Source organism: Talpa europaea, assembly GCF_964194135.1.
Source record: "Talpa europaea genome assembly, chromosome: 12".
NCBI classification, from domain to species: Eukaryota; Metazoa; Chordata; class Mammalia; order Eulipotyphla; family Talpidae; genus Talpa; species Talpa europaea.
Window position 1 is genome coordinate 7,583,459 of NC_140079.1, and position 25,763 is coordinate 7,609,221.

At 53.5% G+C, this 25,763-nt stretch overlaps 2 protein-coding genes across 2 annotated transcripts; both read left to right on the forward strand.

The window, feature by feature from the left end:
• Positions 1 to 13,937: 13,937 nt before the first annotated feature.
• Positions 13,938 to 15,047, forward strand: ADAT3 (adenosine deaminase tRNA specific 3; the record flags this gene model as incomplete). Its single annotated transcript, XM_084248621.1, has 1 exon — positions 13,938 to 15,047. The coding sequence occupies exon 1, from the start codon at positions 13,944 to 13,946 to the stop codon at positions 15,045 to 15,047; it is 1,104 nt and encodes a 367-aa protein (XP_084104747.1). The 5' UTR covers positions 13,938 to 13,943.
• Positions 15,048 to 15,485: 438 nt separating this feature from the next.
• On the forward strand, positions 15,486 to 25,493 carry SCAMP4 (secretory carrier membrane protein 4; the record flags this gene model as incomplete). Its single annotated transcript, XM_084248622.1, has 7 exons — positions 15,486 to 15,693; positions 16,506 to 16,553; positions 18,973 to 19,101; positions 19,425 to 19,581; positions 20,612 to 20,713; positions 21,440 to 21,557; positions 25,084 to 25,493. The coding sequence occupies 7 exons, from the start codon at positions 15,486 to 15,488 to the stop codon at positions 25,261 to 25,263; spliced, it is 942 nt and encodes a 313-aa protein (XP_084104748.1). The 3' UTR covers positions 25,264 to 25,493.
• Between the last annotated feature and the right edge of the window lie 270 nt (positions 25,494 to 25,763).

The window sequence follows — 25,763 nt, forward strand, 5'->3', positions numbered from 1 at the left end:
TGGGCCCCCTGAGTTCAGAAGGGCCTCATCCATGATTTACTGCTCTGTGAACATGCCTTGAAATTCCTAATCATTTTTTAAAGATTGATTTATTTATGCATACAAGAGCTGGGGTGTAGGCCAGAGGTGCAGGGGCTGGAGGCGGTGAGAGGGTTCACCAGAGACAGAGTGGGGAGCAGAACAGGCAGATCTACTGAAATACACTGGTAAGGGGAGCAGCAGGCGAGACAGGAGAGGTCTGCTGTGCCATGTGGGTAGCTCCCTGGCCAGGGATCGAACTCGTGCTGCAGTGGCTGCAGATAGCTTCATACTGCTGAGACTTAACTCCTTGATCCACCAGGGAGGACCCCTAGTAATTTTTAAACAAGAGTCATGTGTTTTCATTTTGACTTAGGTTCTGCAAGTTATGAGGCTAGTCTTCCATTGGGGAAAAGACTGCGAGGCCCAAAATCTAGGTCTGAGGCCCTGGAATGGTGGAGGAACGTCCCAATGGGCAAGTCTGTCTTTGCACCAGCCAAGGGAAAAGAATGAGAGCAGACCAGGAAGTGGGCTTCTCATGAGGGAAGGAAGGAAGTGGGGGAGCATCTAAAAATAATGTCACTCAGCCAGCTGACTGGGGTGGCGGTGGGGGGGTGGGGAGAAGATCTTGGACAGGAATAGACCAGCTTTGGAGGCTCAGGGACTTTCCTGAGGGAGCCCCCTTCGCCAAAACCCATTCCTTATCTTTCCACACACACCTGACCCAGCACCCTACCCTACCTGCTATACACCAGCAATCAGATTTCAAAGCAAAGGAGAGGGTGGGAGGGGGCCACTATGGGAACTTATATTAGGGTTCTCCAGAGAAACAGAACCAACAGGATATATAAGATTAGAAACATGGAGAGACTTCTTAGAGTTAGCACAAATGGTTATGGAGGCTGAGAAGTCCTATGACCTGCTTTTGCAAGCTGGATGCCCCAGGAGAGCTTATAGTGTAAGTCCCAGCAAAGAGCTGGAGATGCTCAAGCAGTCAGGCAGAAAGAACAAGCTCTCTCTCTTTTTTAAGATTTATTTTATTTGGACCTTCCTGGTGGCACAAGAGGTTAAGCACTGCACTAAGAAGCAATCCACAGCCTCTGCAGCACAAGTTCGATCCCCAGCTGGCCACGGAGCAACCCACATGGCGCAACAGACCTCTCCTGTCTCACCCGCTGCTCCCCTCCGTAGTGTATTTCACTTATTCTTCCTGATCTGTTCCCCACTCTGTCTCTGGTGAATCCTCTCACCCCCTGCACCTCTGGCCTACACCCCATTTCTTGTATGCATAAATTAAAAAATCCTTTAAAAAAGATCACATCTCCAAGGTGCAATAAAACGAGGTCTGCCTTTACAAACCTGTGCACTGTCACCCCTTCCAACACTTCCCCAACCTGGAGGGTCCCCCTACCCTGCCCATCCCTCCACTCAGGGATCCCACTACTTGAATATTGACATTTGAAATGCATGATTCTTTTTTTTTTTTTAAGATTTATTTATTTATTTAGAAGGATTATTTATTTATTTATGCAAGCACTGGGTACAGTCAGAAGCACGGGAGGGTGAGAGAATTCACCAGAGCCAGAGCGGGGACCAGAGCAGGCAGAGGCTGGCAGCAGGAGAGGTCTGCGCGCCATATGGGACCCTCCTCTGGTGGCCGGGGAGCAGCCGGGGATCGAACCGGCGCTGCAGAGGCTGATGAGCAGCTTCGCAACCCAGCGCTCAACTGCGGCGCCACCGGGAGGCCCAAAAGATTTATTTATTTATTTATTTATTTATAAAAGCACTAGGTACAGTCAGAAGCGCGGGAGGTTGAGAGAATTCACCAGAGCCAGAGCAGGGAGCAGAGCAGGCAGAAGGACCAAAGTACACTGCTGAGGGGAGCAGCGGGCGGCAGGAGAGGTCTGCGCGCCATGTGGGACCCTCCTCCGGTGGCCAGGGTGCAGCCGGGGATCGAACCAGTGCTGCAGAGGCTGCGGGCAGCTTCGCAACCCAGCGCTCAACCGCTGTGCCACCAGGGAGGCCCTGAAATGCATGATTCTTGGTTGTGGGACAGTTCTGGACATTGTGGCCCCACCCACTGGATGCCAGGACTACCTCTGGTGTGACAACCACAGATGTCATCAAACATACCCAATGTCCCCTAGGGACAGGCAGACAACTAGATGTGACCCCTGGGCTAGGGGGTTTCACTGACCCCAGGACACCCTGTGTTCCATTATCATTTAACCTCCTGAGGTCCTGGCTACTGCACACATTGAAATGCACATATCAAGCAAATGGGGGGGAGGTGACTCCCAAGCCTGGAGAGCACCCCAGTTTACACCATCTGCCCCATCATGGATTTGTTCTGTTTAGCGATGGAACTCAAGTTTTTCCAGATAATCAGCACAGGGTCTCTCCCCTTCAGCACTGCTAACATGGGGGTTCATTCTCTATGGGGGCTGTCAAGGGCACTGTGGGTGGTTGAGCTGCATCCACTCTGTGCACCAAGGCTGGAGGAGTAACCCCAGTGTGTCAACCACAATTGTCTCCAGTGTTGCAAATGTAGGTAACAAAGCCACTGTGACTGAGAACCACTTCTCAGGGTCTGAGTGTCCCTGGAATCCCCTGGGGGGGCTGTGGAAGCACAATGACCAGGTCTTGCCCCCAAGTCTCATTCAGCAGGTCTGGGGGGGTGGGGGGGCATCCTAGAATCGACATTCCTAAAAGACCCCAGGTTGCTTGTCAGGGATCCATCTCGAAGACCCACGGCTGTCACACCGCTCCTGCTTCTGAGGTCCAGAGCCAGACTCTGTTCCTCTCTGGTGGTGAGAAGCCGGCGAGCAGAGGGCATGGGAGTTGGGGAAATGTTCAGATAAGCTCAGTTGCTTTTCCACCTGAAGCTGGAGTTTCAGGCCATGCTGCCTTTGGTCAGTAGGTGGAGACAGTGCCCACCTGATCCCTGGAGGGCCAGAGAGGGGGCACTACCTGGGCAGGTGTGTGGGCAACCCCATTTGTGTTTCCCAAAGAGTAATAACTTGAGCCCTCACATTTACTGAGGGTTCACTCTGGATGAGGCAACGGGGATCCCATACTGTACAAAATCTCCATTCCTCACGCTGAGGACATTCTAGAGTCAGAACAAAAAATAACCTGTCACCAGGTAATATTAAGTGTTCAGAAGACAGTCAATAAAGGGTGGACCAGAAAAGAATAGGAATTACTTGATATGGGTCATCTCCCACCCCAATATCCCTGTCCCATGTGGCCAGAGCGCTGGGGATGACCAGCTGGAACTGTGCTCCCCGTGTGCCTTTTCTCTCTGACATAGGGGGTCGTTCCAAGGCTGCCCCACTCAGGACAAATGTCGATGGCTTCCCTAGCTGGGTCAGGCTCCATATGTCTACTCCAGAGACACAGTAGACAGCTGGACAGTCTGGGGTGTTAGTGGGGGAGGCCAGCACATATACTAAGCATAAATGTAAACTAGGGCCTCCCTGGTGGCACAGTGGGTTCAGCACAGCGCTGTGAAGCTGTCCAGAGCCTCTGCAACGTGGGTTCAATTCCCAGCCAGCCAGGGTGATTCCCTCATGGCGTACAGATCTCTCCTGTCTCGCCTGCTGCTCCCCTCAGCAGTGTATTTCAGTCAGTCTGCCTGTTCTGCTCCCCACTCTGTCTCTGGTGAATCCTCTCACCCTCCCACACCTCTGGCCTGTACCCCAGTTCCTGTATAAAAATAAATAAATCTGGGCCTCCCTGGTGGCGCAAGGGTTAAGTCGCAACCTATGAAGATATCTGCAGCCATTGAAGCATGATTTCGATTCCCAGCCAGCCAGGGAGCTACCCACATGGGGCAGCAGACCTCTCCTCACTTGCCTACTGCTCCCCTCAGCAGTGTACTTTGGTCAATCTGCCTGTTCTGTTCCCCGCTCTGTCTGTGGTGAATCCTCTCACCTACCGCACCTCTGGCCCGTACCCCAGCTCTTGTATGCATAAACAAATAAGTCTTTAAAATAAATAAATAGGGTCTCCCCTGGTAGCGCAATGTTTGAGTGTTGGGCTGTGAAGCTGCCTGAAGCCTCTGCAGCACTGGTTCAATCCCTGGCTGCCGGCGAGGGTCCCACATGGCACGCAGACCTCTCCTGCCACCCACTGCTCCCCTCAGCAGTGTATTTCATTGTTCTACCTGTTCTGCTCCCCATTCTGGCTCTCATGAATTCTCTCACCCTGCCGTGCTTCTGACTGTACCCAGTTCTTGTATAAATAAATAAATAAATCTTTAAAAAAATAAACTAATGGAAAGAATACTGGATGCAGTAAAAGAGAGTGGGGTGATTAAGGGATTGCATCTGCTTCCCCATCTTTAAAATGAGGATACCCACAGCACTGTTCTGTAGAGTTGCTGAGAGGACTAAGTGAAATGATATAGAGTGTCTAGGTCAGTGACTGGTTCCAAATAAACTCTCAGTAAATATTAACCATTATTAATTAGTATAATTAGTCTCAGCCTCTGGAACACAGAAAAGTGGAGAACCTGGTAGTTATAATGTGCACAAATTAGGGGTTAAAGGACAATGAGCAAAGAGGTAGGGTTTTATACCTTTGGGACACCAGAATTTACTTTTCAGAAACTAATATTTTCCTGCCCGGGGGAAATGACAGATGGTTGATGGTGGATTAGGGGTGTGTGTGTGTACGCACGTATGTGAGTGTATGTGCATTCAACTGCTTCTATGAGCAGGCGAAGGCTGCCCCCCCAACCCTGTCTCCAGGAAAAGCCTGCCTGAGATTGGCTACAGAAGTGGGAAACACCTGAAGCCCATAAAACTGCCTGCAGCAACCTCAGAAAGTCAACAGGATGAGGAGCCAGACAAATAGGAGCTGGCACCAGGAAAGATCTACTGTGCCATGTGGGTTAGCTCCCTGGCTGGGGATCGAACTCAGCCTGGCACCAGGAAAGTTGATTTTGGCCCGGGTCCCATGCAGAAGGGGGATGCCCTGGCCAGGAAGCATCCCTCAGACTTCTTTATTATTATTATTATTATTATTTTTAAAGATTTTTTTATTTATGCATACAAGAGCTGGGTACAGGCCAGAGATATGGGTGGTGAGAGGATTCACCAGAGACAGAGTGGGGGACAGAACAGAAAGACCGATGAAGTGTACTGCTGAGAGGAGCAGAGGGCAAGACAGGAGAGACCTGCCTCACCATGTGGGTTTCTCCTTGGCCGGCCAGGGACCGAACTTGTGCTGCAGAGGCTGTGGACTGCTTCATATGCGGTGCTTAACCTTGTGTGCCACCAGGGAGGCCCAGGCTTTTTTTAAAAAAGGATTTATTTATTTCTTAATACAAGAGCTGGGGTACAGGCCAGAGATGGGGGGGTGATAAGAGGAGGATTCACCAGAGACAGAGTGGGGAGCAGAACAGGCAGACTGACTGAAATACACTGCTGAGGGGAGCAGCAGGCGGGACAGGAGAGGTCTGCTGCTCCATGTGTGGGTAGTTCTCTGGCCTACCGGGAATCGAACTTGTGCTGCAGAGGCTGTGGATAGTGTCATAGCACTGTGCTTAACCCCTTGCACCACCAGGGAGGCCCTTTTTTTTTTTTTTTTTTAGCATTTTCAAAGGGCAGATTTGTTAGTAAAAGGGGAAAGAAAAAAAGAGGCACCTGCACAGTCACAAGCAGGCAGAGAGCTGCTGTTGCTGCTTTGCATAGGGAAAAGATTTGCAAAAAGAGACTGACCCTGGCTTCTAGCAGACTGCAGGGTACTTTCTGCTGCTGTTAAGTTTACAATTGGGAAACTGATTCTATGGTTTCCCCAGCCTTTGGGGCTGGACACTAACCCATCACCATGAGTTTTGGGGGTCATGTTACTTGTGAAATGTGTTAGATCATTGGTAATGTCAGAAAAAAAGAAGCCCTATCAATTGAAGCTCTTGGTTTATAAAGGACTGAAGTTGGAGCCTCACTGGTGGCAAAGGGGTTAAAGTCTCAGTGCTATCAAGCTATTGCCAGCCACTGCGGCAGGAGTTCGATCCCCAGCCAGGGAGCTAACCCACATGGTGCAGCAGACCTCTCCTATCTCGCCCGCTGCTCCCCTCAGCAGTGTATTTCAGTAGATCCACCTGTTCTGTTCCCCACTCTGTCTATAGTGAATCCTCTCACTACCCAAACCTCTCATCTACACCATAGCTCTTGTATGCATAAATAAATCTTTTTTTTTAACAATTTTTTAATAGAGGCATGTTTTATTATTTATTTATTTGTTTGTTTTTTTGTTTACACAAGCACTGGGTACAGTCAGAAGCGCGGGAGGGTGAGAGAATTCACCAGAGCCAGAGCGGGGAGCAGAGCAGGCAGAAGGACCAAAGTACACTGCTGAGGGGAGCAGCGGGCGGCAGGAGAGGTCTGCGCGCCATGTGGGACACTCCTCCGGTGCCCGGGGAGCAGCCGGGGATCGAACCGGCGCCGCAGAGGCCGCGGGCTGCTTCGCAACCCAGCGCTCAACCACTGCGCTACTGGGGAGGCCCTGCATAAATAAATCTTTAAAAAAAAGAGAGGGCCTCCCTGCTGGCGTAGGGATTAAGCCTCGTGACTATAAAGCTACCCCCCCCACACACCCCTCTGGTCTACACCCCAGCTCATTTTTTCAAAGAATTATTTATTTTATGCATACAGGCCAGAGGTGTGGGGGTGAGAGGATTCACCAGAAACACAGTATGGAACAGAACAGGCAGACTGAGTGAAATACACTGCTGAGGGGAATAGCGGGAGAGACAGGAGAGGTCTGCTGCACCATGTGGGTATCACCCTGGCCTGGCCAGGGATCGAACTTGTGATGCAGAAGCTGGGGATAGCTTCACAGTGCTGTGCTTATTAACCCCTTGCACAACCATGGGCGCCCTACACCCCAGCTCTTGTATGCATAAATAAAATAAATCTTTTAAAAGAAAGCAAGGAAGGAAGAAATAACTAAGGTATACATTGAGTTTTTATTTAGAAAAGCAAAAAGTCACAAGCTAAAAGCAAACAAAATGGCTTCCTTGAGTTTTTATATGGAATAGATGGAGAAATCAGGCTCGGCTTGCAATTGAAAAGAAGAAACAGGGCCTCCCCAGTGGCGCAGCGGTTGAGTGCTGGGTTGCAAAGCTGCCCGCAGCCTCTGCAGCGCCAGTTCAATCCCCAGCTGCTCCCCGGCCACCAGAGGGTCCCACATGGCGCGTAGACCTCTCCTGCCGCCCGCTGCTCCCCTCAGCAGTGTACTTTGGTCCTTCTGCCTGCTCTGCTCCCCGCTCTGGCTCTGGTGAATTCTCTCACCCTCCTGCGCTTCTGACTGTACCCAGTGCTTGTATGGATAAATAAATAAATCTTTAAAAATAAAAAGAAAAGAAACAGGGCCTCCCTGGGGGCGCAGGTGGTTCAGCACACTGCTGTGAAGCTGTCCACAGCCTCTGCAGCGCGGGTTCGATCCTGGCTATCCTGGGAGATATCCACATGGCGCCGCAGACCTCTCCTGTCTTGCCCGCCGCTCCCTTCAGCAGTGTGTTTCTGTTGGTCTGTCCTGCTCCCCACTCTGCTCCCCGCTGTCTCTGGTGAATCCTCTCACCCTCCCGCACATCTGTCCTGTACCCTGATTCTTGTATGTATGAATAGATAAATCTTTAAAAAAAAATAAATAAAAAGAGAAACAATTGGCCATGAACTTTCACTCCTGCAGGTGGAGGATCTGGGAGAGAACCCAGAAGGGCTCCTCCCTTCAGCCACTCTATCCCAGAATAGACATTTGACAGATTTTTCAGGAGGGGACGGAGAGAAAAACGAATTTTAAAAATTTAATTTTTCCAACTTCAGTACCATTTTATTTATTTAAAGATTTATTTATGCATACAAGAGCTGGGGTGCTGCAGTGGCTGCGGGTAGCTTCATAGTGCTGAGACTTAACCCCTTGTGCCATCAGGGTGGCTCTGAATTTTCCTCTTTACTTAGCATTGGGGTGTAGCCAGATTTTCCCAACCTCTGCAATGTGGACATTTAAAGCCAGGTGTTTTGGTAACTTTCTTGGGCACTGTGGGGTGATGAGCAGCATTCCTGCTCCTCCAGGAGCACCTCCAGACTTGACAACTGCAGATGTCCTCAAAGATCATCGTGTCCCCTGGGTGGGGTGGGGTCAAAAGGCAAATGGCTGAGAATCTCTGGGTTAAACATACATAATTCTGAGTTAAACCCACAATTAACAATTGGATTTGGGCCTCCCTGGTGGGGCAGGGGTTAAAGACAGTTCTATCAAGCTATCACCAGCCACTGCAGCCATGAGTTTGAGCCCAGGCCAGAGAGCTAATCCACATGGCACAGCAGACCTCTCTTGCCTCACCTGTATTTCAGTATATCTGCCTGTTCTGCTCCCCACTCTGTTTCTGGTGAATCCTCTCACACACTCCATCTCTAGCTTACACCCCCAGTTTTTATATGCATAAATAAATAAATCTTTAGGGCCTCCCCTGGTGGCGCATGCGGTTGAGCATAGCGCTGTGAAGATGTCCGCAACCTCTGCAGCGCAGATTCGATCCCCACTGGCCCGCGAGAATCCCACATGGCACCGCAGACCTCTCCTGTCTCGCCCACTGCTCCCCTCAGCGGTGTACTTCAGTCAATCTGCCTGTTTTGTTCCCTGCTCTGTCTCTGGTGAATCCTCTCACCCTCCCTCGCAACTGGCCTGTAGCCGGTTCTTACATGCATGAATAAATAAATCTTAAAAAAAAAGAGCAAAAATAAACAAATCTTAAAAAAAAAAAAAAAAATTAGAGGGCCTCCCTGGTGGCGCCAGGGGGTTAGCACTGCAGTATGAAGCAATCCCAAGCCTCTGCAGCACGAGTTCGATCCCCGGCCCGCCAAGGAACAACCCACATGGTGCAGCAGACCTCTCCTGTCTCCCCGCTGCTCCCCTCAGCAGTGTATTTCAGTAGATCCTCCTGTTCTGCTCCCCGCTCTGTCTCTAGTAAATCCTCTCACCTCCGGCATCTCAGGCTCTTGTATGCATAAATAAATAAATAAATCTTTAAAAAAAAACTGGATTTGCTCATCAAGTAGCACGTTTTGCTTGGGAGCGTCCAGAGTTTCCCTTTGCCTGCACTGCAGACAGGCCGACGCGCTGGTGGGCAGAGTCCAGGACCCGAACAGGAATCTGATCCCACCCAACTCTTTGGGGTCATCCCCTCCGGAACCACGTGGCCGCAGCCAGGGTCACGTGGTCCTCTGCCTCAGTTTCCCCATTTTGCTGAGTTCCCAAAGAGCCACCCAGGACTCCGACGTCTCGCGGCCACCACCAAGGGTCTCAAACCCAAAGCACAGCGCCCGCCAGCTTCTCCCGCCCGCCCCGCGCTCAAGCTGAGAGGGGCGGGGCGGAGCGGCCGCGCGCGGCGTTATGGGAGTTGTAGTCCCGGCCCCGCCTTCCCCTCGCACCGCCCCCGCCCCTGGAACTACGCTCCCGTCGTGCCCCGCGGCCGGGCGGAGGCGGGGCTGGCGGGCGGTTGCTAGGACTTGCTGAATCGCCGCGTTCGCGCCGGTCTCCCCAGGTAAGCTCGTGGCCTCCGGGCGGCGCGTACTCGCGGCCCCCGCGCCTGGGTCGCGTTCTCGAGGGGCGACGGCGGGGGCCTCACCTGCCGGCGCCGGCCGCGCGGGGAGCGAGCGGCGGCCGGGCCGGGTCGCGCGCGCCGCGGGAGGCTAGGCGGGGGGCCGGCGCGTGCGCAGGCCGGGCCCGGCCCAGATTTGTGGCGCGCGCCCCTGCGCCCTGGGCCTGCGGCCCCGTGGCCAGCTGCTTCCTGTGCGCGCCCCCGCCCCGCGCGAGCCCGGCCCTGCGCTGTCCTCGCCGCCTGACCGCCTGCCTCGGGGCGCGGGCCCTCGTCACTGTGCATCCTGAGAGTCGATACTCAGCCCAGTGCTTACTGAAGTGTGAGCTTTTCCGCTTTTTCGTCTTAGCCCTGGGCCTCTCCAGCACCTCGTATGCCTGAGTTCTCGAACTTTCATGCATCAAAAGCCTCTTTTTTTTTTTTTTAAAGATTTATTTATTTATGCATACAAGAACTGGGGTACAGGCCAGAAGTGTGGGGTGAGAGGACTCACCAGAGACAGAGTGGGGAACAGAACAGGCAGACTGACAAAATACACTGCTGAGGGGAGCAGCGGGCGAGACAGGAGAGGTCTGCCGCGCCATGTGAGTTGCTCCCTGGCCGGGTGTCGAACTCGTGCTGCAGAGGCTGCGGATTGCTTCATAGGTTGCGTCTTAACCCCTTGCGCCACCAGGGAGGCCCCTCAAAAGCCTCTTTGTGTGGTGGCCAGGTTCAGCAAAAAGCACTTAGGACGCCCTCATTAAATTTGAGTTACACATAAACAACGAGGTTTTTTTCCTCCCCCAAGTATAAGATGGCTTGGGAAATGCTTATGCTAAAAAATTGTCTCCTCATCTGGTATTCAGATTTAACTTGCGTCCAATGTGTTCACTGCTGACCCACTCCATTGGAGAGCTTGTTAGAAATGCAGATTTCAGACCTAGCTTCCTTTCAGAGGGGCCAAGTCCTGGGAAGTGCATTTGACACCAGCACCCACCTGGTCTGTGGGCACCTTCTAGACTCCAGCACTGGTGTTTTTTCTGTTCAGGACTCCCTTCTCTACTTTGCCCACCTTCCAGCCCCAGCTATGGTCACTGCCTCCAAGAAGCCCTCCAGGATGTAACTTGCCACAGTTAGGATACTGGGTGATTGTGGTGGCACGGTGGGATTGTTAAAGGAACCTCACTGTAACCCAGAACTGTGCTGGGCCTGGCATGGATTTTTTCACTTTTCTGCTCCTGACAATCTTTTGTGAAGGGATGGGATTCCCTTTTCATGGAGGGCATTGCTGGGAATGGGAGTAGGGATGAGGACAAGGCTGGAAGTCTTGCGGCAAAGACACTTTTGGTCGGGACATGAATGTCTAGTGCAGGGCCCAAACACATCCAGGTTTAGGCTGTGTTTTCCCTGGACTTGGTGCCCTAATGCAAGGATAAGATAGGGCCTTCTTGTCCACAGGATCTGTGTTAAATGTAGTTCCTGACTCAGCTGAGCTCAGGAAGAAGCACATCCCGTTGTCCCACAGCCAGGGTCGACTCCTACTGGAGCCTCATGTGGCCCCAGGCATTACAGTGCTCATTGGCTTTCTAGTTGGGTGCCATGAGGGGGTGTCCTAAGCTGCTGAGGGACCTCTCTGTTAGGGACTTGTCTCCCTGGTGCAATAAACCTTCCACAGCCCATAGTCCCTGGGGCAGAGGCTATATGGCAATGGAACCTCCCCTCCCTGGATGGTCAAAACCTCAGGTAGGCATAGCTATGAATGTAAAGGGTGGTCCTGAAGAGGCTCTAGTGCATGGCCCTGCTCTGAGATCTTTGCTCTTGGTTGATGCAGATAGCTGTGTCCTCTGGCCCTGGAGACAGGATGCTGCCATAACTGTAGGCTTGGACAGGGAAGGGGCTGGACTGGCCAGGTCCTGTGGAGAGTTGCAGGGGAGGAGTGTGGTGACAGCCAGGGTGGCCTGTGGTCATGCTTCAGACCCATGTGTATTTGAGCAAACATCTGTGCCCTGGGTGCTGTTGCTAACCCCCCTTGAAGTGATACAGTTAGGAATTTGGGCTGGTTGCCCTTTGCGGAACCTGCTTATATCTGTAGAATGGGGTAAGAACCCATCTTACAGGGGGTCTCAGAAGGCAGAATCAGAGAGCTGTTGAGCCTGGCATCAGATTCTGGGGTGCGGCTGCTGGGTTGGATCGTGGCTCGGAGTCTCGTTTTGTTCCATATAGCCAGATAGTTCTGGGGCTTCCCTCCAGGTCATTAGAGAAGTAGGGGATTTTTGTGTGGTAGGGAGAGGATGGCAGTGGTTACAGTGACAGTACCTGGCGTTCCAGGCAGTGGCACTGGGGGTCACTTCATCTAGCACTCCCTAGGTGTCTTCCCCCTCCTTATCTTTAACAACAGCTTTAGTGAGATCCTTCCGATATTATGCAATTCACCCATTTAAAGTGTTACATTTCAGTGGTTTTTAGTGCCTTTACAGAGTTGTGCAGCCGTCAATTCTGTCTAGTTTTAGAACATTCCATTGATACAAAAGGAAACCTCATCCTTATCAGCAGTCACCCCCCACCCCTCCCCAGGCCCTGATACCATGAACCCACTTTCTGTCTGTGGCTGGGCCTGTCCTGCACGTTTCTCATCAGTGGCTTCACATCGTGTGGTCTTGTGTGTCTGGCTTCTCCCTGAGCGTCGTGTGCTCAGGGTGTCTCAGTGAGTATCAGACCTTCCCTCCATGTCATGACTGAGACTCGGTGTAGGGATGGTGCTTTCTATCTGCTTATCCACTCAGCCACTTGGACTGACTCCACCTCTGGCTGTTGTGAGCAGCACTGCTGTGCGCGTGCAGGCTTCTGTGTGAGCCTGAGTTTTCAGGTCCCATGGGTACATACTTGGAGCAGAGTTGCTGGGTCAGATGTTGACTGTCCAGTGGGTTTTGTCTGTCCTCCCTAGGAGTTGGCAGCCCAACCAGCAGTGCCCAGTGGCTGCTAGTGTGTGTGTGTTTTGCTGCTTTTGTTTTTAATCAGACAGAGGTTGTACTCTTCAGGGGACAAATGAGACTGTGTCCCTCTTTTGCCCTGAAGACAGTGGGAGCTTTTGTGGCCTGGGGTGGGCCAAGCAGGCCGTGCTGCAGGATCCTGAGTGTGATGTGTGCTGGGAGCAGGATTCAATCAGTGCATGGAGCCTCCCTCTGTCCTGCCTGGGATAGGCCTTGAGGTACATGAGGGGCCACCTACCCTTTCAGCTTCTCAGCCTCCACCAGCATGCTGGTTGTATGTGTCTGCAAAATTTGTATCAGCTTAGGACTCATGCTGGTGGGGGAGGACCTCACCTTCCCTCTGAGGGGGCTGGCCAGTAAAAGAAACCGGGACCTTGGGAGCAAGGGGTGAGCCGGGGTGTACCTGGAGTGGTTAAAAACCCACAGTGAGTGGTAGAGTGATTTCAGCATGTTTTTGCCTTGGGGAGGAGGTGGGAGGGATGTCAGGGCCATGTGGTCTGGCTGGACAGTGGCACCTGAGATCCTTCAGGAGCACCTTCAGGTTACCAGTTGCTTGTTTCTAATATTCCAGACAGAACTGACCAAAAGAAATGTAATACAGGGAAAATATGTTAAGTCTTGCAGAAGTTGTAATCTAAAAAAATATACAAAACAATAATACTAATGTTTATTTAACTCAAAAACGAAATATTGTCTTTTAACATGTAGTTAGTATAAAAAAATTGAACCAGGTTACATTCTCTTGTCATATTAAGTCTCCGAAATGCAGAGCATGTTTTCTGTTCATTGTGCATCTCAAAGGAAAAAAAAGAACAAACCAACGACACACACACACAAACACGCACACACAGAGTTGATCCTTGAGCAACTCAGGATTATGGACAGCAGTCCCCACGCAGTTGAAAAATCTATGCTTCCCACAAAACTTAACTACAAATAGCCTGTTGACCAGAAACTGGTAACAGAAACGGTTCACACACGTTTTATCTAGCATGCGCGTTACTTACTGTATTCTTAGGCTAACGTAAGCGAGAGGAAAGGAGATGTTACCCAGGAAATCCTCAGAAAGAGAACGTAACTTAGGGTGCCACCCTGTATTTAGGAACTAAGTTACCGTCTATTTATAAGAAAACCTGCTTATCAGCGCCCTGCGCAGGTGAAGCCCGTGGTGTTTGGGGGCCGATGTTACATGTAAAAGCTGCTCAGACTGTGCAACCCAAGAGTCCCTAGGATGTGAGCAAGCGCACGCGCAGTGGTGCCTGCATGTGGGCTCTCGGCTGAGCCTTCACGTTTGGCAGCTCCCAGGACGGACCCCTTCGTGCGCCCAGACCTCCTGCAGCTGACGGATGATGCTCTGCCCGATCTCTGTCTCCTACAGTCGTGCTGTGCCCAGGATGGACCCCATGCCGGGCCTTTTGGAGCGGCTTGGGGAGGAGAAGGCTGGAAGCCCAGAGCCAAGATCTGCAGCGTGGCAAGTCACCCCTGTGCTCTCCGAGCAGCAGTCCCGGGACGTCCAGTTGGTGCTGGCCTATGCAGCGCCCATCCTGGACGCACGCCAGACCTCACGCCTCCTCAAGGAGGTGTCGGCTGTCTACCCGCTGCCTGCCCAACCTCACCTTAAGAGGGTGAGGCCAAACCAGGATGCCAGTCGCCCCCACACGCTGGAGATGCTGCTGTGTCTGGCGGGGCCGACTGTGGGCGCACCGTCCCTGGCCGAGCTCCTCCCGCAACCCGCCGTTGACCCCCGCGGCCTGGGGCCGCCCTTCCTGGTCCCGGTGCCCGCCTGGCCGCCGCTCACTAGGGGCCAGTTCGAGGCGGCACGGGCCCACTGGCCCACGTCCTTCCACGAAGACAAGCAGGTGACGCGCGCGCTGGCCGGACAGCTCTTCTCTGCACAGGAGCGGGCTGCGATGCAGGGCCACATGGAGCGGGCTGTGCGGGTGGCCCAGCAGGCCGCCGCCAGAGGCCTGAGGGCCGTCGGGGCGGTGGTGGTGGACCCAGCCTCAGGTTGCGTGCTGGCCACAGGCCATGACTGCAGCAGCACTGCCAGCCCTCTGCTGCACGCCACCATGGTGTGCATTGATCTGGTGGCCCAGGGCCAGGGCCGCGGTGCCTATGACCTGGGACCTCATCCCACCTGCTCCTTTGCCCCGGCTGCCGCCTCCCAGGCGGTTCGGGTGGGCACTGTGCGCAAGCTGGACGCAGACGACGACAGCCTCCCCTACGTGTGCACCGGCTACGACCTCTACATCACCCGCGAGCCCTGTGCCATGTGTGCCATGGCCCTGGTGCACTCCCGCATGCAGCGTGTCTTCTATGGGGCCCCCTCGCCTGATGGCGCCCTGGGCACCCGCTTCCGCATCCACGCTCGGCCTGACCTCAACCACCGCTTCCAGGTGTTCTGTGGCGTGTTGGAGGCCCAGTGCCGCTGGCTGGACCCCGACGTGTAGGGGCTGTGCCCTCTGGGGTCCAGGACTACCCCTGCAGCCGGCTGGCCTCCACCTCTGCTCAGACCCCATGGACCCCCAGACTCCCTCCATGGTGCAGGAACTGCTATCCTGTCAATCTTAGGGACACTTGCACTCGTCATCCTCAGAAACTGTTGCTCTGCTGTTCCTGCCAGTGTGTGGGATGCCTTTCTGCCCAGACCAAGCTTCTCTCCGGACTCGGTGAACAGGGATCCAGCCCTGGCCATGTACCCGGGCATTTGGGCCTTGCTGCTCTGGCTCCATCAGCCCTGAGCGCATGGGTCCTGTGGGGTTCTTTCTACTTTGTCTCAGGTGTCAGAAAACGGCTCTGATACGTAAAAATAAACAACCCCAAAACTGGGTTGGTGTCTGTTGACAGGAGCAGGCTGTGGAACTGAGGGGGTGGCCTCCTGAGCTGTCATGGGCCAAGACCTGGGGTTATTTTGGGGTGGGGGCGAGCCAGGTGGTACTCCCCGCTGCGTCTGTATCGTCGGCCTGGAGGGTTCCCTTGTCCTTCACAGGTGGTCGGAGGGTCTCCAAGGGGCCAGCAGGGATGTGCCAAAGAGGAGTTATGCCAAAGACTCTGCTGGCAGAGTCTGTGGGGCAGAGCAGTACTGCACGGGGGCTGGTATGGTGGACGACAGGGGCGCCACATGGTGGTGCCCTCACTCACTTGCAGGGTGGAGCATGGGAACTCGGTCACTGGAGTCTTGTTGCCGGGACCGTGGGTGAGAAACACATCTCAGCTTCCCCCCAGTGTCCAGCTCCAGGCCTGGCTCACTGCCGCTGCCCGTCCCTGTGCCCCGGAGCTGCGCTGTGCATATTGGGTGGGCACTGTCCATGGCCACAGCAGCATGGCTTGTTTCCTGAAGGTGGCACCACTGTCTACCAGCTGGGCAGTCATGGAAATGACCAGTTCTGTCCACTGTGCCTTTTGTGGGATCTTGGTATGTGTGGCTGCTCTGCAACATGAGCTCCGGGGCTGCATTATCTTGTGATGGTGTCTTCAGTCTTGCCAGGTTCACGTGGGGGAAAATGGAGACCAGTGAAATTGTGTGACTTGCCTGAGGTCACACAGCTGTGGCTCAGAAGTCATGCCCTGTGGCCCTAAGGAAGTGACCAGAGCCATCAGTGGATAGTGGGGCATCTTGAAGTGTGTGAGGATAACAAGAAGGCCAGAGACCAGTGAGGGCAGGTTCCTGGGATCCCAGGAATATGCTGGCTTTAGGCTGTGGATGGAACCTGGCTATAGCCTGACCCTTTTCTAGCCATCTCAGAGCTGCCCAGCCTGACTCTGAGGAGGGTCACACATTTGGGGCTGGACTTTCAGAGCTCAGACATTGGCTAGGACTCTGCCTAGGGTGCTGCTAGTCCTGTAGCTGGTGTTGGAGTCACCCAGCAACTGTGTGGACGCCCTGACTGTGGCTGTCTCCCTTCCAGGTGGCTGCAGGCTTCAGCCCCGCCCTGTCATCACAGCCGAAATGTCAGGTGAGTCTTCCCAGCGCCCTGCAGGGAGAGCTTTGGCTTCTCTGTCCCTCTTGAAAGTGTCTGCCCTGGTGGACAGAGCTCCATGGCTCTCCATAGCTCTTACCTCACTCCCTCCCATGATACACCTGGTACCCAGCCACATGAGAGGAAGACACAGTTTCCAGTTTCCATGGCTCTGTCAAATGAGCTTCTAGCCTTTCTAGGCTTTTGCCTTGGGAGCTGATTTGGTTGACTCAGAGGGCACTGGGGTTTGGCACCCAGGCTCATATCTCTGCATATGAGCCCACAGGTGTGCCTGCCTTATCTTCAGAAATGAGGGCAGGTGGGCCCTCAAGTGAGGGATGCAGGGGACCCCAGGTGCCCCTGTATCAACCTTGCTTCTCAGTGAAAGGTGAGGCATTGGGTGCGTGATGTGCCCCTGTATCTATTCGAAGAAGGCAGTTGGGTGGCTAAGGTCAGTAGACCCGCGGCAGGACTAGGATTTGAACCCAGGCCCCATATGCCAAGTCAGCACAGAACTCCCACCCCCACCCACGTACACAGGCCTCTTACCTGCCAAGAATAAAGACAGCTCTGAGGGCCATGCCATTGGTTTGATGGCTTTCCCCTCCCCCGGTGCTGTGCGGCAGGTGTCTAGTTGCTGGGTGCCTCAGCCAGTCCTTGCTCTCTTGGGGTCCACCTGCTCTGCCTTCCTTGCTACTAGGCCTGCAGATGCTCACCCCATGACCTTTGTACTTGCCAGGTAGCAGAAAAGGTCTGCTGTGCTATGTGGATTAGCTCTCTGGGCTGGGGCTCCAACTCCAGCTGTAGGGTGATAGCGCTGAAATCACCAGGGAGGCCACTCCCCAGGATTCGAGGGCTCCCGTCTTGCCTCCTTAAGTCTTTGCTTAAATGCCTCCTTTGAGCAAGGTCTGCCTTGATACCCTGCGATGCATTCCCAGTGACCTTCGCCTGGCGCACTCCCACAGTTACTACAGTTATTGGTCCACTCCTACTGGGATGGCAGCCCCTTGAGGACTAGGGACTCCATCTGTCTTGTCCTCCATGTGGCCCCAGATAATGTTCAGGAACCATTCCTGCGATGGTGCTGATGAGAGAACACATCGTGCAAGGCTGTAGGGAGCTCAGGTGTTGCGGTGCTGTCAGTGGAGCTGTGTCCCCCAAGAGATCCATTTAAGCCTTGACCCCCACCCCCACCCCAGGACCTGGGATAGAACCTCATTTAGAAATGGGGGCTTTGCAGGTGAGATTTGTTAAGGTGGAGTCACTCTGGATAGGGGTCCCTGCAGCAACATGACAGCAGTGTTGAGAGGGACATTTGGACATAGACACACAGGAGAAGCCCGTTACTGGGGTGACAGAAGCCCAAGATGTGGGCCCCCAGAAGCTAGAAGACGCAGGAAGTCTCCTCCCCTGAAGCTTCTGGAGAGAGCATTGTTCTGTGGCACCTTGACCTCAGACTTCTGGCCTCCAGAATTGAGAGAATAAAATCTTAGGCCCCCGGTTCATGGTCATTTGTCACACCTGCCTGGGAGGCATTCCATCCTCAGGCCAGAACCTCCCCTGGAGTCACAGTGCGAGCAACACAAGTGTCAACCGCTGAGGGTGTCCTAGTACTGCTTTGAAAATTTCCCACAAACTAAGTGGCCTTGACAGTGTTATCACCTCATGGCTCTGGGGCCAGGCGTCTAATGTGGCCTCCTGGGTCTAAAGCCAGGTATGGGCAGGCTGGATTCTCTGAGAACCCAGGGGACCCCTCTCCTCCTCCTAGTTTAGAGGCGCTGCATCCTGAGTCTGGGGCCCTTTCTCCATCCTCACAACGAGCAGCAGCACAGCGTCTTCCTGCCTCTCTGACCCTCTACCCCCTCTTTTTTTTTTTTTTAATTTTTATTATTTTTTTTAATAGAGGCATGTTTTTCTTTATTTATTTGTTTGCTTGTTTGTTTTGTTTATACATGCACTAGGTACAGTCAGAAGCGTGGGAGGGTGAGAGAATTCACCAGAGCCAGAGCGAGGGGCAGAGCAGGCAGAAGGACCGAAGTACACTGCTGAGGGGAGCAGTGGGCGGCAGGAGAGGTCTGCGCGCCATGTGGGACCCTCCTCCGGTGGCCGGGGAGCAGCCGGGGATCGAACCGGCACCGCAGAGGCCTCGGGCAGCTTCGCAACCCAGCGCTCTACCGCTGCGCCACCGGGGAGGCCCCCCTCTACCCCCTCTTATAAAGTCCCATCGTGAGGACACTGGCCCCCCAGGAATCCAGGATCCTGCCCCATCTCGGTACTCAACTCAGTTTCACCTGCAGAATCCCCTTTGCTTTGTGAGGGGACATGTCCCCAGACCCCAGAACCAGAGTGGGGATGTCTTTGGGGCTGTCATCAAGCTGACCCCAGCATAGCCTTTGTCTTGTTATTTGTCCTGCAGAAAAAGAGAACAACTTCCCGCCACTGCCCGGGTTCATCCCCCTGAAGCCCTGCTTCTACCAGAATTTCGCTGATGAGATCCCCATCGAACACCAGGTCTTGGTGAAGAGGATCTACCAGCTATGGCTGTGTGAGCTGCGGGGGGCAGATGGGGTCTCCTTCACCATTGCAGGGACCCAGGCTGGGTGTGTCCGGGCTACCATGGAGCTGCCCTTCCTTGGGCTGGGAGAGCCTTGAGCTTCGGTTAATAAATGTCTTCCTGATAAAATTCCGTTCTGGAGGTAGCAGGGTGCAGTGGACGGAGCAAATCGGGGTGGTTGGGCTGGAGCCCTGTCCCCTGACCCCTTCTCTAACACACTGTCCCTGCGCTGAGGGAGCCTGCGCCCTGGGCAGGCGGGTGGGAGGTGGCCTGGCAGTCTCTAGCGTGTTCAGCTCTGTCTCTCTGCCCCTCAGTCTACTGTGCCACCCTCGGGGTCAACCTTGTCGCCTGCCTGGCCTGGTGGATTGGCGGTGGCTCTGGAGCCAACTTTGGCCTGGCCTTGGTTTGGCTGCTGCTGTTTTCCCCCTGTGGCTACGTGTGCTGGTTCCGGCCTGCCTACAAGGCTTTCCGGTAAGTCTGGGTCCTGGCAAGTGTCTGGTGCTGAGGTCACCTCAAAACAGAAATGCTGGTCTCTGTGTCAATCCCCACCCAGAATCTGGACCTGGCTGCCCGATGAGCCTTGTCTCCTGACCTAGTTGTTAGTAACCACCCCTTTCTCTTGTCCTATTTGGATTTTGGCTCGTTTCAGGGGTCTGCAGACTGGCCTGTGGGCCAGATTCACCTGCTGTCCTCTTTGTTCTTTAATGACAACTTTATTGAGTTGAAGTTTATGTACCATACGACTCATATGCTTGATGGTTCAGAGTTCCGGTCCCTGTCCCCATCAACAGTCACCCCATCTCCAACCCACTTCTGTCTGGCTGTGCCTGTTCTGGATATTTCTCATCAATGGACTCACACACCATGTGGCCGCCTGAATCTGGCTTCTCCCTGAGCATCATGTGTTCCGGGTCCCTCCCTGGGGTAGTGGGTGTCAGAGCTGCCCCCCTTTTCATGGCTGAGTGATGGTCACAGATACCTTGTGTGTATCTGTTCATCTGTGGATGGACACTTGTACTGTTTCCACCTTTTGGCTGTTGTGAGTCATGTTGCCATAGCCTTTGGCCCCAGTCACCCCGTTACTCAGGCGTGGCTTAGAGGCCCCAGGATGGTCCGTGTCCCAGGCTCTCACTGAGTCAGACAGACTCCAAAGGCCCTTCTTGGAGACGAACTGGAAACATTTGTACTCACTGGACAGAAGGGGCCGTTAATTGAGGTCCAAGCTGGCTTGGGCAAACAGGCACAGGAGCACCACGGGCTTGGGGAGCATCTGGGAGCAGCCTGTCTCCCCTGCCCTGCCTTGGGCCCAAGCCTCCCCTCTTGCCAGCGGAACTGGAAGTGGCCTGGCCAGGCCCCCTGTAGTTCTTACACGTGCTGAGGGCAGCGTGCGGCAGTGTCCACAGCAGAGAGAGCATCCTGAATCCTAGGTGCACTGTGTCCTGAGCTGACCTTTAGTGAGTGAGGCCAGGACCTGGGTAACGGATGTGTTTTGTCTCCCCAGAGCTGACAGCTCCTTTAATTTCATGGCATTTTTCTTCATCTTTGGAGCCCAGTTTGTCTTGACTATCATCCAGGCTATTGGCTTCTCTGGATGGGGTGCATGGTAAGTGAGCCCACCACTCTAACAAAGGGGTCCCCCCCAAATGAATAACTGCCAAAAGAGAATACAAGTTTGTTTATTCTCTCTCTCTCTTTTTTTTTTTAAAGATTTATTTATTTATTTATTTATTTATACAAGCAGTGGGTACAGTCAGAAGCGTGGGAGGGTGAGAGAATTCACCAGAGCCAGAGGGGAAAGCAGAACAGGCAGACTGACGAAGTACACTGCTGAGTGGAGCAGCGGGCGGCAGGAGAGGTCTGCGCGCCATGTGGGACCCTCGCCCGGAGGCCGGGGATCGAACCGGTGCTGCAGAGGCTGCGGGCAGCTTTGCAGTCCAGCGCTCAACCGCTGCGCCACCAGGGAGGCCCCATGTTTATTCTCTTATAAACAGTCTAAGGTGGTGTCAGGTAGAGTGGGTGGGGATCTGTTCTAGGTTGTGCAGTGAGTAGGGTGGAGGGAGCCTCGGTTTCACTCTTACCCGGACTTTGTACCCGAGGGTCCACCTTGTGTCCTCCTGGATAATAAGTGGTCAGCCAGCCAACCCTGGCCACAGGGGAGACTGGGAAGGATGATCCAGCAGTTACCCTGGGAGGAAGGGCTTAGGACTGGAGAACCCAGAAGAACCAGTGGGGGTTGTCTGTGACCTCCACCATCCATTTTATATATGAAGGGCAGAGGTCCCTTGTTTGGTGGACTTGGTGGTATCCATTCAATCTCTTGCCCCTGCAGCGGTTGGCTGGCAGCTATAGGATTCTTCCAGACGAGCATCGGAGCTGCCATTATCATGCTACTTTCAGCCATCATGTTCTCCATATCAGCCACCTTGATGGCCATTGCGATCATGAAGGTAAGTCCTCAGGGCCCCAGCCATTATCTTCCTGTTACTTGTTTCAGGAGCAAGGGAAAGTGTGTGTGCGTGTGCTTGTGTGTGTGTGTGTGTGTGTGCATGTGCGAGTTAGCAGGGAGCCTCTTCTGTGCCCTGGACTTTCCATTACTACCCTGCCTGCTCTACCCATGGAGGCCTGCTAAAAAGGGCGATGATCGAAGTGTGTAACTACACCTGGTTTTTGTTTTTTTGCTTTTTTAAGGATTTATTTATTTATGCACACAAGAGCTGGGGTACAGACCAGAGATTGTGGTGGGTGAGAGGATTCACCAGAGACAGAGCAGGGAACAGAACAGGCAGACTGACTGAAATACACTGCTGAGGGAGCAGCGGGTGAGGCAGGAGAGGTCTGCTGCGCCATGTGGGTTGCTCCCTGGTCGGCCGGGATTCGAACTCGTGCTACAAAGGCTGCAGATTGCTAGTACGGTGCTTAACCCCTTGTGCCACCAGGGAAGCCCTTTTTTTTTTTTTTTTTTAAAGAATTTTTTTTTAATTTATGCATACAAGAACCGGAGTGTAGGCCGGGGGGCCGGGGGGGTGAGAGGATTCACCAGAGACAGAGTGGGGCAGATCTACTGCTGAGGGGAGCAGCGGGCAAGACAGGAGAGGTCTGCGTTGCCATGTGGGTCAACTACCTGCCCGGGGATGGAACTCGTGCCGCAGTGATTTGGGGATAGCTTCATAGTGCTGTGCTTAACCCCCCGTACCACCAGGGAGGCCCACTACACCTGCTTTTGGTGTGCTGTTCACTAGAGCTCCTAGCTCATGCCTGATTTGACCACCTCTGGCCAAACGTTGCTTTTTATAGTTAAATTCAAATTGAGAAAATAAAATTAAACTAGAAATTCAGGGTGTCTATCATACCCCTTTCATCTCAAGTGCTCAGTGGTTTCATGGGACTGGTAGCCCCAATCAGCCAATGCAGGTGCTATCTCAGAAAGTTCCCTGGGTGGCGCCACTCCAAAAATTTGGAGACTGAAGCTGAGGAAGTCATTGTAGTCAGGGTACATCACCAGTGTGAGTGTCACCCCTGAACCGTATGAATACCTCTGAGGCAGCTCTTAGGACTTGGCTGGAGGCTAGTGTCATGAAGGTCCCTGAAGTTGCCCTAAGAAACATGGGACAGACTGGGCCTCCCCGGTGGCGCAGCGGTTGAGCGCTGGGTTGCGAAGCTGCCCGCGACCTCTGCGGCGCCAGTTCGATCCCCGGCTGCTCCCCGGCCACCGGAGGAGGGTCCCACATGGTGCGCAGACCTCTCCTGCCGCCCGCTGCTCCCCTCAGCAGTGTACTTCGGTCCTTCTGCCTGCTCTGCTCCCCGCTCTGGCTCTGGTGAATTCTCTCACCCTCCCGCGCTTCTGACTGTACCCAGTGCATGTACAAACAAACAAACAAATAAATAAAAATACATGCCTCATTTTAAAAAAAAAAAAAAAAAAAAAAAAAGAAACATGGGACAGGCATGGGCAATGGTTACGTCCACCTGAGGCCGATGGGTGGGCACCTCATCTGGCGGTCGCAGATGACTTCTTACTTCCCCAGGCTATTCTGCCATCCCTCTCAGGTCTTCCCATGTGGCTCCCAGAGCCCAGGGCTCCTGACTGGCATCGATTTTATTTTATTTTATTTTTTAAAGATTTATTTATTTATTTTTTTATTAAAGATTTGTTTATTTATTTATACAAGCACTGGGTACAGTCAAAAGCACGGGAAGGTGAGAGAATTCACCAGAGCCAGAGCGGGGAGCAGAGCAGGCAGACTGATGAAGTACACTGCTGAGGGGAGCAGGGGGCGAGACAGGAGAGGTCTGCTTCGCCGTGTGGGATACTCGCTGGCCAGCCGGGATTGAACCCTCACTGCAGAAGCTGCGGACAGCTCCACGGTGTGGCGCTCATCTGCCTGCACTACCAGGGAAGCCTTGGCATCGATTTTAACTATTGTGTTGTGAGTTTCTTACAGCCTCCTTACTGAGTGATTCCAGCTCAGGGCTATTTCACAGCCTGGGCTCGATACCCAGGCTTTATGGGTGAACAAAAAAATGCTATACTACCCTTAATCCTCCCAGCTGCACAGTCGATCTGAAGGGAGAAAGTAGGAATCCACAGAAACCAAGAAAACACTTGGAGAAGCCCAGTGTGACTCAAGGGAAGATTCCAGAATGTGTCTTCCAAGGAAAGATGAATACATTTCCCACCAAAAAATTCTCAGTAGTAAGCAGCATAAAATGGAAAACAGTAGAAGCTGAGAATATCTGTAAGGTGTGAAAGAAAGTGTTTATGTACTCAATAAGAGTGAATTATTCTAAGGGTAGAAATGACACCCCTGTCCTCCCCTCCCCCCCTCACATCAGGGTCCCCAGAACCAGGCCTGGGTTTGGAGATTGTCGGGGAAGATAATTGCACAGAAGACAAATTCCCGTAGGAAAGGACAGACATTCAGTTTCACTGTTAATCAAGGATGTCAAACTGAACGCGCCATTTGCTAGCTTGTGGAGCGCATCTGGACTGGGGAGATCGTACAGTTCTGTGCTCGGAGGCGCTGCCTCTCTTACAGTGGGGACAGTGGTCTTTTCCTGGGTCTCAGCTGAGGAAATTATCGCTGGCAACCAGAGGTGATGTTAATAACAGGCAGAGCTCTGGACCTGACACGCCCGTGCCAGGAGGCCAGGTGGTGATGTCCAGGGCACTGGGCAGGTCAAAGGGGCCAGAGCTGCCCTGTGAGGCCTTGAGTGTCTAGTGAAGTTTGTCAGGAGAGACAGGCCCCAAACCTGCCGGTGGGATGATCATCCCTTTTACATAAGAAATGCCGGTGGCTGAGGAAATGGTTTTATAGCAGCGGCAGAATGAACACCAAGAGACAACTGGGGTTGTAGCTCTGGGTGGAAACTTCTGAGTCTACAATCTTGGCTTCTGTTTGTTTCTGAAGATTGCACACAGACTTTTCTGTTAGTCATGTTGCTCCATGAAGCTTTGGTCATTGAGGGGTCACCTATATGAGCAAGTTTGTGTGATTGCGTGTTGATGTTTACAAGGACACAATGGCCTAGTGACATGCGTGGTCTGTGGCCTCAGTATGTGGTAAGCGACGCTTATCTTTTATTTGAGAAAATCATTACCTTAAACACCAGGGAGGGGGCCCTCCCCTGGTGGTGCAGGCGGTTGAGCACCGCACTGTGGAGCTGTCCGCAGCCTCTGCAGCGCTGGTTCAACCCCGGCCGGCCGGCGAGAATCCCACATGGTGCAGCAGACCTCTCCTGTCTCGCCGGCTGCTCCCCTCAGCAGTGTATTTCGTCAATCTGCTGTTCTGTTCCCCACTCTGTCTCTGGTGAATTCTCTCACCCTCCCACGTATCTGGCCTGTGCCCCGGTTCTTGTATGCATGAACAGATAAATCTTAAAAAAAAAAAAAAAAAAAAAAAACACCAGAAGGGCTTCATATAGAGCAGCAAGTTGATTTCTCTGTTCTGCCACACACATCCTTTGTTCCCGCAGGTGCACAGAATCTACCGGGGGACTGGTGGAAGCTTCCAGAAGGCACAGACAGAGTGGAATGCAGGCACTTGGCGGAACCCACCATCTCGGGAGGCCCAGTACAACAACTTCTCAGGGAACAGTCTGCCTGAGTACCCCACTGTGCCCAGCTACCCAGCAGGTGGCAGCCAGTGGCCTTAGAGGGAGCTGGCCGGCCCACCTCCCCTCCACTCCTGCTACTGTTCTAGGTCCTGTGAGGCCCTGAGCCTCTGTTCCCCTCCCTCCTGTCAACAGCTCAGCCTCTACTTCAGCCAGGACAGTCGAAGGACTCAGTAGCCGTCCGAGGCTCCCCCAGCTGAGATGCGGACCCCAGGAGCCCGTGGTCATCTCACTTCCAAGGGTAGAGCCCCTTGCAAGCTCAAGTAGGACGCCCCTCTTGCTTCCAGAAATGTTTGGTCAATGTGTGGTGGTCATGTCCTCCCCCCTTCAGGGTCTTGGGGGACTGACCTTGGGCCTCCCCAGGGAGAAGTGTCAGCAGGCTGGCTGATTGCCCTCCGTCCAGAGCTGATGATGCTCAGAAGCGCCCCACCTCGTGGACACCCCCACCCTCTCAGGACAGCTGCTCCAGGAAGAGGGGATCTTGGCACCAGGACCCAATCTCCTGAGTGTGACACAGGGACTTGGTATAAAACCAGGTCCTT